General features: G+C 31.7%; 1 protein-coding gene across 2 annotated transcripts; it reads right to left on the minus strand.

The window, feature by feature from the left end:
- Positions 1-9421: 9421 nt before the first annotated feature.
- On the minus strand, positions 9422-13425 carry LOC107931508 (protein MICROTUBULE BINDING PROTEIN 2C). 2 transcript variants are annotated; one of them, XM_016863415.2, is made up of 5 exons: positions 12950-13425; positions 12698-12781; positions 11367-11693; positions 10342-10560; positions 9422-9890 (listed from the first exon to the last, which is right to left on the minus strand). In XM_016863415.2, the coding sequence occupies exons 1-5, from the start codon at positions 13142-13144 to the stop codon at positions 9726-9728; spliced, it is 990 nt and encodes a 329-aa protein (XP_016718904.2). In that variant the 5' UTR covers positions 13145-13425; the 3' UTR covers positions 9422-9725. The 2 variants fall into 2 exon arrangements, with proteins under 2 accessions (XP_016718904.2, XP_016718903.2); XM_016863414.2 differs by having other exon boundaries at positions 12926-13305.
- Between the last annotated feature and the right edge of the window lie 366 nt (positions 13426-13791).

Here is a 13791-nt window from a genome sequence, read left to right on the forward strand (position 1 = left end):
CTTATGAATCTTTATATCACTTTTCTCACGCTCCTTCGGATTTGAAAAGAAAGGATTGAAGATGTAGCCTTGAACTGACTGCAGCGGCAAGGGATTCTTCGTCTTGCTTCTCTTTGGCAGCACCGAGAGTGGCGTCGTAAGCTTGCCTTGCTTCTTCCATTTTCGGCATCTCCTTGTCATCTACATCATTCTGTTTATACCAAAACCGAAACAAAATAGAAAAACCACACTTAAAGCTCCGTTTGCTATTAATGTTGGAAAGTGCTTAAAATACGGATTAATTCTTTCGAGCAACTTCCCCTATCGGCAATTCCAAAAGAATAAAGAGCCATATATCGCAAAAACAAACCCTTATAAATGCTATTGCCAAGTAATGCACAACAAATACTTGGACCAATATTCTCTTCTACCATGTACAATTATTCGATAATTTCGAATGGTGCATTTTGCAATTAAACTATGTTACCTACATGATAATTTTTATCGGCATCACGTTGCAATCGAATTTTTTTAACATCGTTAAAGAAAAAGATTGAATTAAGTAATGGAATGATAGTTTAAGTACTAATTTAGGACGAAAAAATAATTAAAGTGGTATAAATTGAGTATTTAAACATATTTTACACAATCAATTTTAAATATGGTTAAGTTATTAAAAGGTTTTAAATTAATATATTGAGTCATTATTTAGAAATATATTAATTACATTTGCCTTTGTGTTATTGAAAATTAGAATACTTTAATTTTTTAAATTAATTTGTTAAAGTATTTCAATAATTTTACTCTAAATAAACATAATACCATGTTTGTTTGTCCATGGCATATATCGATATAAGTTTTAATAATGTATTATTGAATTAATTAACACGAACCATAGAATAATGGCAAATTAAAAAAATTGTAAGGGAAAAAAATGGCCTTGCGGAAAGGAGTAGGAACCTGTAGTCGACCTTAGGATTGATAAGGTGAGTAACGCTTCATTTATGATAATTAATTCATGTTTATTCACCAAAGAAAATATATGTTATTATATTACATTTAATAGTGTTGTAGGCTAATTTTGGCCTGTTTACAATCAAAACCAAATGACTCATTTAAATTGCCCGGGCCCAAATACAAATACCCAAAACTCAGTTACAACCAGACCACTACCTAAACACTTAAAACCCAACACCAGCCCAAAACAGTGAAGCCCGATAGGCCCAAGACTCTAAAAAATTTTAGAAAGCCAGAAACCCTAGGGTTTCTGGCGCTGTTGCCCCATGTGCGCGACCACTCAGCCCCACGCGAGCTGCCAAACCACTTCCTCCTCTGCCCGAAACCTGGCACTGCCCATACCGTTTGCACCCCATGCCTCTGTCACCTCCATCGTGCCCATTCCCTGCAATCAGACAAGACAGAAGCAATAAAAAATAGGTGAAAAAGGGTTATAAAAACCCAAATCAAAAACTGTAAAAGGGTTCCCTTTTCTTTTCTTTTTTAGACAGTTTGAAATACAAAAGAACAAAAGAAGTATCTCAATTCTATAATCAAAGTAGCAGTTTTAATTAGTACTAAAATACAAGCAAAATATCCAAACAACCAAGCATCGATATCAACACTAAGGTGATTTTCTTTTTTTTCTCTTCATTTCAGTATCGGCCTTCTATTTTATACGTATACATACCAAATAATATAATAAAATAATAAAACGAAAATAACAAAAAAAAAGAGAGAAAAAAACTAACCTTTTCGATTTTCAGGCCACCGTGTACGGTGGCCGGCGCCGGCGACTGTCCAGTGACGGACCGGTGCCCCCTCCCCCCACCGGAAATCGCTCAGCCCTCTCCCCTCTCTCCTTTTTTTTTCCTTTCCCAGCTCCCAAATGATTTTTTTTTCTGATTTTTAGGCTATTTATAGCCTCTAAAAACGGCACCGTTTTGGCCTTAAAACTCAGAGCATAAAACGACGTCGTTTTGCCTTGGGTCGGATCGACCCGACCCGCTCCGACTAGGATCCACGTGTTTTTTTAAGGAAGGGGCTATTTGCGCAATCGGCCCCTCCGCTTTTTTAGGCATTTACAATTAAGTTTTATATTTTAATTTGGCTTCAGAATTCTTCATGGTTTTCAATTTCGTCCCTCCGTGCTACGCTGCGTTTTGGACAACAGGGAATATTGCGTTTTTGGTCCCCACTATTTTCTCGCGTGTTCAAATAGGCCCTTTCTCTTTATTTTCTTTTTAAATCGACCCCACAACTTTGTTTTTAGTTTAATTTTAATCCTTTCTTCGTTTATTTTCATTTCTTTATTAAATATTCTTGTTATTTTTACATTGTTATTATTATATATACATGTTTTAGTATATATGTATATGTATATATTTTTACGTATTGGCTTATTTTTATTATTTTATTTCAATATCTTTATTATATTTGTTTTTGGTATTTTAATAATATTATTATATTTATTATTATTATAGTATTTTTTTTACGTACATAGATTTATATGTATAGTATTTTTATTATGTTATATTGTTCTTTTTTGTATTTTAATACCATCACTATTATCATTGTTAATATAGTATATGTTTTGTTATATACGTATATATTATGTGTATTTTGTATATATTATGTATATTATTATTTTTATTATACATATTACGTATATATTAATATCGTATTATTCATGTATTTTATTATATATGTATATATCTTTAATATATATTTATATAAGTATATCTTCATGTAATATTAGTATTATTATTACTGTTAATACACCTTTAACATCGTAATTATGTGTGTACATATTATGTAAATGTTTTAATATTATATTATATGTATGTTTTATATATTATGAACATGTATTTTCAATATTATTAGTTATATTTTTGTATATATTACTCTATGTACATATTTCCATATTACCCCATGTATATATATTTTAAATTCTATTATATGTATATGTTTATTTTTTATCATATTGTATATATATTATTATTGCATTTTTTTTATTCCTACTACATTTATCATTAATATTTGCACATATATTTTATTCTTGTATACACATTTTACATATAGTATTATTTTTGTATATCATTATATTTATTACTATACCTTTGATTTTCACTATTATCACTTATCTTAATATTATTATGTTTATATTTCTCACGTATGCCACGTATATACATTTTTCAATGTCCATTTTATTCATGTATATATTATGTATATATTTTAACATTGCAAGTTATATATTTATTATAGTATATACTTCTAACACTATTTCATTCGTGTATATATATATTATTTTACGTACGAGTTCTTAATACTATTATTATGAATATACATTCATAGTTTTTATTTCGTGTTTGATACTATTATTATGCTTAATATATCGCATGCATTGTCATTATTCTTAATTGGCGTGTTATTTATATACCTTGATGTATTTCTAACCTTTATTTTTCTGTTGCTCGCCCATTTCGTATCATGTCGCTATTCACTATTTTAAAAATATTTTATTCACGTTTTTTATTTTATTTATTCTAATAAACAAGGCAACATACCAATTTAACATTAAACCGCCGATTTCATCGCTATGTTGGATGAATATCAGTCAACTCGTGTTAAAACGGTATGTCCTTCTCGAAAATCAAAAATTGAAAGTTCTCGTCTTTTCAATCGGATCACGATCAAATCTTATATTGAACTCGTATTTTTGAAAATCAAGACAACACATGTTTATAAGATACCAATTTTGGGCGTCGCGAGGGCGCTAATACCTTCCTCGCGCGTAACCGACTCCCGAATCCTAATTCTTCTCTGACTTTTAACGTAGACCTAAACTCGGCCTTCTTTTTATTTTAAAAAAAAATTTAATAGGTGTCTGATCACACCTAGGAAAAAAGATCGGTGGCGACTCCCTGTTTATTTAAAAATCAAATTTCAGTTTTCAAGTTTTCAAGTTTTCAATAGATCGCCACAATTAGCGACCGAAAGCTAAATTTTTTCTTACGTCGCTACAAATAGTCTAAATGATTGGCTATAATAATGGGTTGATTATAAACTTATTTTATTAATTAAATTTCTTTAGCTTTAATAATAATCGTGTAAATAAAAAAAGAAATTATTTTAGATCTTAATTATTACATTTAATTTGTTTATAGCTTAAATGTCAGCCTTGAAATAACACAGCGCTGGAGTATAGTCCAACTAAAACCCCCATTTCCTTAAAACAATAACTAATTAATAATCCAAATATTTCCGGCTCTTAGAATCGGAAACGTTCAACGGTGGCCTGCAAATCACCACTACCTATTATCTCCTCCTCACTCTTTCTTCCCTTCACTATTGTTTTCCACGATTCAAATTTCTTGGGTTTTTCCTTGTAAGTTCCAGTACTAAGTACTTTGATTGCTGGTAATTGTTGATTCTGAAGATTAACTACTTGTAATATAGGCGTGTTTAAACTTAAAAAGGAGACTTACGTTTTAAGGGTTAAAGTTTGTTCATAGCTGGTGGTTTTTTTTATGATCGAATTACGCAAAACGTTTAGGCTTTTGTGTAGAAATATATATCTTTTAAATCCCTTTTCACTTTGTTTTTTAACAATATTGACTTTGTTTTCTATACATGGAGCTAATAGTTTGCTCAGACTCATGTTTATATCCGATGTGGTTACTTTTTAAATATTTTTTTCAAGATTTTCTTCATATTTGTGTTGGGATATGCATGGGAAGAGTCAGAGCACCATAGTTTTTTGCTGTTACTGGTGATAGCCTTGTGGTTTGTGTTACCAGAATTGAAGTACCAAATGGTAAAAGATGGAGTGGAATTGGGTATCATTGAGTATTGAATTTGGATAGAAGATTCAAATTTGATATGCAGTTCACATGCTTCCTTTGGAAAGGTCCCTGCAGGGCCACAAAGAAGATTGTAACTGAGATGTTTCTTTTGTATTGTACAACATTCATCCTCTTGTCTTGTTTTTATCTTTTTTAGTGGAACTCCGAGTACTCCTTCATGGTTTTTATTGATAAATTTGGGTAAAAATTATTGGCCAAGTTATACTTTTTTTTTTATATATATAAGTAAGGCTTTCTTCATGTCACGTGACGATTTGAGAATTTATGACTATCTCTCCCAATACTATCAATCTCCAAAGTTTAAATTTACCTTCTCTCTTAGGAGTGCAATGTGTCTTACCACTATACTTAATAATTAGTTAAAATTCGTCAAGAAGATAAGTATTCTTTTCCTCCCTTAATCCTTCAGTTGCCAAAAGACGAGCCACTTGGTTACCCTACCTCTGAATATGTGAGAATATATACACAATTTTTAAATCTCTTCCTCAAAGAATTTAGATCTAAAATGTAAGCACTGATGCATGAATTGTCTTCCCTGTTTGCATGTAATTTCTTTATCACTGTAAGTGAATCGCCTTCGATCATCACCTCTTGAAACCCCAAAATTCAATGCCCAATCAGACTACTTGGAGACATCCAATAGCTTCCACAGCAAACCCCGCTGGCATGTGATTATTAATAATTGTTGTTAACAATCCCCGAACATAATTTCAAGGAATGAGCTTGAAAAGCCCCATTAAAATTTATCTTTATGAAAGCATTCTCTAGAGGCTTCCATCTTACAAGCTCAACTCTGGTAACAGGTAACAGTTTATTTAAGGCATCTAATTTTAATCCTTTCTATTATTGCTTGAGCATGATTTCAATCCCATCATGCATAGATTTATTTCGTTCAATCCATAACACCCAAAGGTTCACCCTACCATCCTCCAAATCTGGTTATATGAGGTAGAAATTAAATTATCAAGCCAATCTTGAAAAATAAGAACAAAGAACTCCATATGCTAGTAAATATTTAATTTGTTTCACACTTATAATGTAGTGATACAATCTCAAAATGAGGGTTCAAGAGTTTTTAGACCATTCAGACACGTTGAGCAAACGAGTGACTCTACTAATCTTATATTATAGAGGATAGAAATATAATTTCGAATCTCACCCTTTTAACTTGAAATCTTATGTTTTTGGCTAAATAACCTTATTAGATTTATTTTTTTTAAAAATCAATAAAAATATACTATCAATCTATAAAGGAAGTTAGTTAATATTAATAAATTAAAATTATTAGTTTCTTTCAAGAAAAGTAAAGTTTTAAGATAAAAGCGAATCTTATATAATTAAATGTTTGATTTTCTATGAGATTTTAGTAATTAATATATATATTACTAATCACACAAGATTGTTAAAACTTCACTCAACTTTCCTTAAAAAAATATATATTTTTTTTATATGTAGATATATAGATTATTATAAAAAAAAAGAAAAAAAACCAAATATTTTGATAGTAATAAATTATCTCTTTATGTTTCCCTTTTTTTCTTTTTAACCATTGCGTGCAAAATCATAACCCGCCCTTATATATATATATATGATCATTCATGCAATGTCTTCTCCACTATAAACCCTCTCTCTCTCTCTCTCTCTCTCTCTCTCTCTCTCTCTCTCTCAGTTACAATTATTTCGTTGCATCTTCTCTTTATAGCTTTCAAATTCAAAATCCCTCAAAAAGAAAACCAAAGAAAATTCGAAAAAGAAAATGTTTACTCCATCGATATTAACTAGGCTTGTTAGATGGTGTTCAAGCATTTGCTTTCTGTTTCTTGGCTTGCACATTCGCCAGTAATTTTCTTACGTAAAAAAGTGTTTTTTTTTCATGTATTTGTTGTGCTATGATTTTTGTTTGTGTTGGAGTCATTATGGTAGTTTTGTTTTGTTATTAACTATTTTGATGAGTAATTTAAATTCCTGACCATAATCCGATGTTTCGGGGTGGCTACAATATTCATTATAATTGATTGCCATAGCATATTTTATGTTTTTAATGTATTTGCTTAAATTGAATTTTTGAGGTTACTGCTATATTTATTGTAATTGATTGTGATGGTTTATTTTATTGTGTTTTCAATGTATTTGTTGAATTACAGAAGAGAAACCGGCAGAGATGAATCCGTCACCGTCGGTGAAACATTCGACAGGACACATTGTTTCCGAAACGAAAAACAATATGGGAGATAAGAAGATTAATGACAAAAATAGACGACAGCGGAACCACAGTTGGACAATGTCGAAAAGCATTGTTTCGGTGGACAAGGAAAGCGAAAACTCGAGCTGGATATGTCTTCCTAATGAAGAATATGTAGTTTTTTGTATTAAAGAAGACGGAGCTTATGATGTTATGATAGAATCGAACAAATCAGAAGAATCAAATCAATCCGAAAAAAGTTCATGGTTGGTTAATAGAAAGGTTAATTGAATTCGTTTGGCTTTTAATTATATTCCGGTTCACATCAGTTAACTGTTTCACTGACCAAACCGGCTAACGTAAGTGGGTTCAATTTTCAGTTAATATTTATAAGCGGCTAGTTAAATGCGTTTTCATTATTTTCTTTTAAATGAACTGACCGAAAAGACAAACGCCGCACCTTTCTAAATACAACAAAAAACTAAATATATCTGTTTTGGACAAATACCTGTATCCGAACTGAACGATTTGTACTGGAACAAATTGGTTCTACCGAGGACGCCGAAAGAGATGAGCTGAGCAGTGATGAAGGAAGATCAAATGAAGACGGGAGTGAAGGAGAGGCCAATGCTACTAAAGAACAGGTGAGCCTATGATTTCTTTTGAAACATTTGTTTATGATTATTGACAATTTTGTCGAATATGGATGTCTTATACGAGTTAGCAATATTTTTCGTATATTTGGAGAATTATTTATCGGAAGTTGTTACGTTTAATGAAATTTAGCATAGTTTTGTACCTATAGAGATCCAAAGATCATTTCCATGTTAGATACCTATGAAACTTATCTTTGAAGAAACCTTCGAATGGATATCGAATGTGATGTGTGTTTGAAACGGGTTTACCTGATTTTCTCATCTATGCTCGAATATGTCGGAAATGCTTAGGTAGTAGAAATTTGCATAGTTTAATATTCATAAAACTCAAAAGAAGTCATTTTCCTTGTCTTTCAAGAAATATGGGTTCACAATTATTTTATATATTTTTTTAAAATCTCCGAAGTTGCTTAACTATCTAGAAGTGAAATTTATCTTTGAAGATATTCAAAGAATGTCTAGTAAATTTTTTTCACATTTCCGAAGAATCATATCTGAGCATATTTTTGAATATGCATCGAATACAAATATATATATCTTTTTTAAAAGGAAAAATTCGGTAACAGTTTTGGTTTAATGGAGAAAGGGGCACGACTTGCTGTGAAGTAGAGTTGGCTTCAATTAGCTTGAAGAGATTAGAAGAATCAAGAGACTCGTATCTATTTGATGGTAGCACGGGACTAGCTTCAGGTAGCTTAAGGAGATTAGAAGAATCAAGAGACTCATATGAATCTGATGGTAGCACCGGACCCTTTACCTTTCCTGTGTAAGTGTGCAAAAGGGAATTTTTGTTTCTATGTTGCTTAGATTTTTGAGGGGTGTCCGATATTTATGTATCCAATAATATTTGAACAAACCCGTTTTTGAATGTATTGAATATAAGACTATCTATTCTGTTTTAAACTCGAATAAATTAATTTAAACACAAAAGAAAATGAAAACTGAATACTGAATACAAATATTTTAAAGAAAATGAAGAATTGAAACAAATCTAACTTTATTTTTTGATGGATATTATTGCAAATTAGAGTGGGATTGGATTGGAAGTCCAGTGAGAATGCCACTGCCGACATCAGAAGGCATTACCCCAAGCAAGAACAAGGCCCATTGTGTGCCAAAGCCAAGGAATTGGATTGGAAGTCCAGTGAGAATGCCACTGCCGACATCAGAAGGCACTACCCCAAGCAAGAACAAGGCCCATTGTGTGCCAAAGCCAAGGAAGAAAGGCATTGGCGCAAGGAAGAAGAAGACCCATTTTATGTTTTTTCAATGTTTTAAATTTTAATTGTCGGTTTCCTACGACTATTCTTTTACAAATAATGAAAAAAATTATATAACAAATATATTTATAAAAGAAAATTGAAAAAACTACATTGTCCTAGTATCAAATTTGCTTATTTTTGTGAAAAAGACAACTTTTATACTAATATTCCATACTACGTAAAAAGAATATATGAAGGTTTTTATTGATAAATTTGGGTACAAAATATTTGTTAAGTTATACTTTTTTGTATAATCAAGGTTTCCTTCATATCCGTTTTATGGTCCATGAAGATTTGAGAATATATGACTCTCTCTCCTAATAATATCGTCTCTAAAGTTCGAACTTGCCTTCTCCCTCAGGAGTGCAATGTGCGTTACAACTATACTTAATAATTAGTTTGCTCAATACGCTCCCTAGTAAGAAAAATCTAGAAGACTAGAAATTGATGGTTTTGACAAGAATGTCCAATACGGGTATGTATTCGATATTTGTATGTTCATTCTTTCAAAAAAAAAGAAGAAAAACAAAGAGTTGAAGCAACATAAGATGATTCAACACAGGTTTTCGGAAAATCTGATACCGAACTCAGGCTGCTCCATAGAGATTTTACTTGTGCATATGAAACATCCATGGACTTTTACTAGACAATAAAGAACACAAAAAGAAACCATACAAGCATACAATAGTGACATATATAATAAGTAAACTTTGGTAATGCCAATGCATCAATAAGTTCGTTTGAAAAAATGCTTCGAACTTATGAAATATTTATATCACTTTTCTTACGCACCTTCGGATTTGAAAAGAAAGGATTGAAGATGTAGCCTTGCACTGGCTGCAGCAGCAAGGGATTCTTCGTCTTGCTTCTCTTTGGCAGCATCGAGAGCAGCGACGTAAGCTTGCCTTGCTTCTTCCATTTTCGGCATCTCCTTGTCATCTACATCATCCTGTTTATACCAAAACCGAAACAAAACAGGAAAACCACACTTAAAACTCCGCTCACCGTTGAGGTTGGAAAGTGCTTAAAATACAGATTCTTTCAAAAGAATAAAGAGCCATATATTGCAAAAACAAACCCTTATAAATGCTATTTCCAAGCAATGCACAACAAATATTTAGTCTAATATTCTCTTCTATCATGTTCAATCATTCGATATTTTCAAATGGTGCAATTTGCAATTAAACTATGTTACGCGGATTTTGGGTGAATGTAAGTTACAGATATGCATTCAAGATGGGTATGGTCAATTTTTTCAAAGATTTTTCCATACCTATGTCTGGATTTTGTTGGGTAAGGATAATTCAAGAAAAATGAAAAGGGGGAGCAGCAAAAAGCAAGCAAAAGCCAGGAAAACTCGAACTTAAATAAGTTGATTAGCCAAAAGATAGTGAGGTTACCAGGTGAGGGAAATGATCCGAATGGTATGGTGCTACATCATAATCTTCAGCATATGCGGTGCGATTTTTCTTTGTCAAGCCATTTAATAACAGCATAAATGATGAAAATTCCCCTTGCATGGAGTCTATATCATTTTGCAGCTTCTCCAACTTTTGTTTAGATGTCATTGCTTCCCATTGTGTCTTTTCTAAGGCCGCCTGCTTGTCTGCTAGCTTAATCTAAAGAGAAAAAAGCATGTGTATCAATAACAATAATGAAACAAGAAGCTCTGTATTTAACTCGGTTTGTGTATTCAGACAGTGGTGAAGGCAAAAGGGGGGGGGGAGGCAGTAATTTTCTGGCTTTAAAATACCCCAAAATGGTAGATTTGCCCTTTAGCCCTTTAAAAATTGTATGAAATTACATGTTCGTATAATGGTAAAATTGCACTTTGACTCCCAAAAATTTATGACTCATCTTTGGGCCCTCCTAAAGTAATTTTCTGGCTTCGCCCCTGATGCAGCTATGTTAAGAAGTGGTATTGAGTACATCTGGGATTTCAATCCCAACCTCTGCTACCTCTCCTTTCTACCACAAAAATAACAATAAAGGAATAAAGACCACGGAGATTAACTCGGTTCATACAGCCATCTTGTGAGGCAGCATTAAGCAAATATGGCATTTGAATCCTAGCATTTGTAACCTCTTCTTCTATCACTATTAAGGCACCCTTCTTATGTCAATTAAACAAACAATACTTGCAAAATCAATCAAAATTTCAGAAAATACAGTTAATTATAATGCACTAAATATTATACAAAATCTATGGTAATGAGGTTCGGGTATGAATGTTAGAATAAGTATGTCTCTAACACGGATATGTTCAATTTTTTCCATGTATTTGGAGGGTCCTTAGAGGGTTATAACCCCATATCCATGTATGGAAACGAATCAAACATAAGTTTCAACAAATGATACTTCAAAAAAAACGAAAAGTTAGAGCAACATAAGAATATTCTAGCAGGAAAACATGAGAAATGTATACCTTAGCATCAGAGAGTTGCAGCTGAATGGACTTGATTAAAGAGTCCTTTTCTGCAGCATGTCGATTCAGTTGCTCAAGTTCTGCTTGAACATCATTAATATGGTTCTTTGAAATCTCTGCAGATTTTAGAAGGTCCTCTTTCTCCAACAACTTCTTTTGCAGATCCTCCACTTGTCCTCTCAGTGCAATTAACTCCTCATTTTCCTTTTCTGCTATCAAATCCCTCGAGGAAAATATTGGTAAACTATCACCAATCTTGTCTACTTGATCCTTTTTCTTTTTCACTGGAATAGCCAAACCTGCATTCCTTCCTTTTACATCCGTAGTCTTTATAAACAAAAAGAGCAACATCATAAATTTATATGAAGAAATTATTAAAAAAAAAAATCTCAAAAAAGAAAAGCTATTAGATTAAATCCAGGAAAGTGAGAAAAACATTTGATAGGAAAAAGAGTTGCATGTTAAAAATCATGGGATTTGTAATTAAAACCTATTAAACACTGGATGTTTTATATTTTATATATTTGCTCCAGACAAATGTCTAATAAAGAGTCAATTATGCATACTATGATAAGATTACCACTTCAATTCAACAAATTACGAACAATCGCTAACCAATAAGGAAAGGAAACAATGGTTTATAGTCATCAAAATGACTAATAAGCCTATGTTTATTGGACTCGGATGTGATTATCAAATAACGCTAGGTATACAAGATGGGAATGTTTATTTATTTATTTACTAAGTTTTTCATGTATTTGAAGGGTCATTCAAGGATCAAAAGCTCCGTACCCATGTCTGAAAATAAGTTGAACACAAATATAAAAAGTCAAAAATGAGGTAGTAATAAACTAGATAACCGAAATTGGCAAAATATAACCATATATATACTATAAATATAAAGATTTAATTGAATAAGATCATATATATATAGTTACATATCCCACTAGCAAATTATAACGTTGCTCCCCATCAGTAATTTTTTAAATGTTACTAATGATGAAACAGCAAGCTCTAGTTCACCATCACTGTCAGTATAAGCTTACAAGGAAATGATAAGGCAAGAAATACATAATTCCACAAAATTTCAACCATGTTATCGGAAATTTGGATTTCAAAAATAAATATTTGTGAATTTAAAAGTCATATTCTTATATATACTTTTCAAATATATAATAATATTGAATCTCAACTAATTTATATATAGTATATGAATTTCATTCACACAATTTATAAAGACAACGAAATCCAGTTTTTTAGACACTTAACCAAACAAACCGCAAGTGAAATCAACAAATTAAACTAAAACAAGCAAGGATTTATGAACATACTTTACGAGATAGGGATTCCCTTGAAGGTGTCTTGGTATATATCATCGATCCACGCCTTGTAAATGAACTATTTGCTTTACGCTCCTAAATCAAATTCCACGTTTACGAAATGATAATAAATTAAAATTTATTTCCAGATAGCGGAAGTGTAAATAAACTATTTTCTTCATTTCCTTCCATTTTTCATTAATTTCAAACAGAAACTGAAAAAAAGAAGAAGAAAATTACAGTAAAAAAAGAGGGAAAGATTACAATGAGGGACTGAACAAGAGGGATCATCTCAACGAGATCCTTGTAGAGGACACGATCCACATCGCCAGGAGCTGAATGAACGAGTGAGGACTCAACTCGACGGTGAGTCGGGGACGAGTTACTGTTATCCCCTGAAAGCCAAGTTCCAAAACCTGAATTTTCTTGTAAATCTAACAAATGTTGGGGCTCAAACATTTTCTTTCACTTTTTTTTTCTTCTAAAATTCAAAGAATTTGAAAATAAAGAACTGAAGAGCTTGAAAGTGATAGTGAAGAAATGAAGAAGTTGCAGCAGTTAACAATGGCGTTTTTTTTTCTTTTTTGAAAAAAATCGTTTATTTTGTTTCCTTTTTAGGTTACAACGAATTTTCTACAAACTTTAAGTTGAAGGTAAATTATGGTATTACTAAAATACCCCTAAGTTACTTTAGGGAAAATTAGTTTTGTTGTACTTTCTTGTGATTTACTTGCATTTTTTTATAATTTCTCAAGTACTTAATTTTTTTTTAATAAAAAAATACACGAAAACTTAGTGGGCATCAACTATCTGTGTAGATTATGGAAAAACATATAAAAAATGAGTTATTTATTACCTTAGAAGTGACCATCCATTTGATTTGGGTAAGGATTAAGCAATAGTATTTAAATTGTGGATTATTTATTAAGTATATTAATGGTGTAGTTTTGATTTAAGTCTTAATTCGATTGATATTGATATTATTATCAATGTAGAAAGACGTGAGTTCGAGTGCATTGAAGCGTATTATCCTCCTATTTGTGAGTTGAGAATAGGCTATGGGTAGTTCTAAACATGGAGTCAAATGGAGCAAATATGATTAGGAC

This window comes from Gossypium hirsutum, chromosome A09 (assembly GCF_007990345.1).
Source record: "Gossypium hirsutum isolate 1008001.06 chromosome A09, Gossypium_hirsutum_v2.1, whole genome shotgun sequence".
Classification (NCBI taxonomy): Eukaryota; Viridiplantae; Streptophyta; class Magnoliopsida; order Malvales; family Malvaceae; genus Gossypium; species Gossypium hirsutum.

Excerpts from the sequence above, each read along its gene's own strand:
- LOC107931508 (XM_016863414.2), bottom strand. The coding sequence starts at position 13,144 with ATGTTTGAGCCCCAACATTTGTTAGATTTACAAGAAAATTCAGGTTTT. Across the intron at positions 11,694-12,697 it reads GGGAATCCCTATCTCGTAAA|ACTACGGATGTAAAAGGAAG; the intron begins GTATGTTCATAA and ends TTGTTTATAAAG. Across the intron at positions 9,891-10,341 it reads CGGATCATTTCCCTCACCTG|GATGATGTAGATGACAAGGA; the intron begins GTAACCTCACTA and ends TGGTATAAACAG.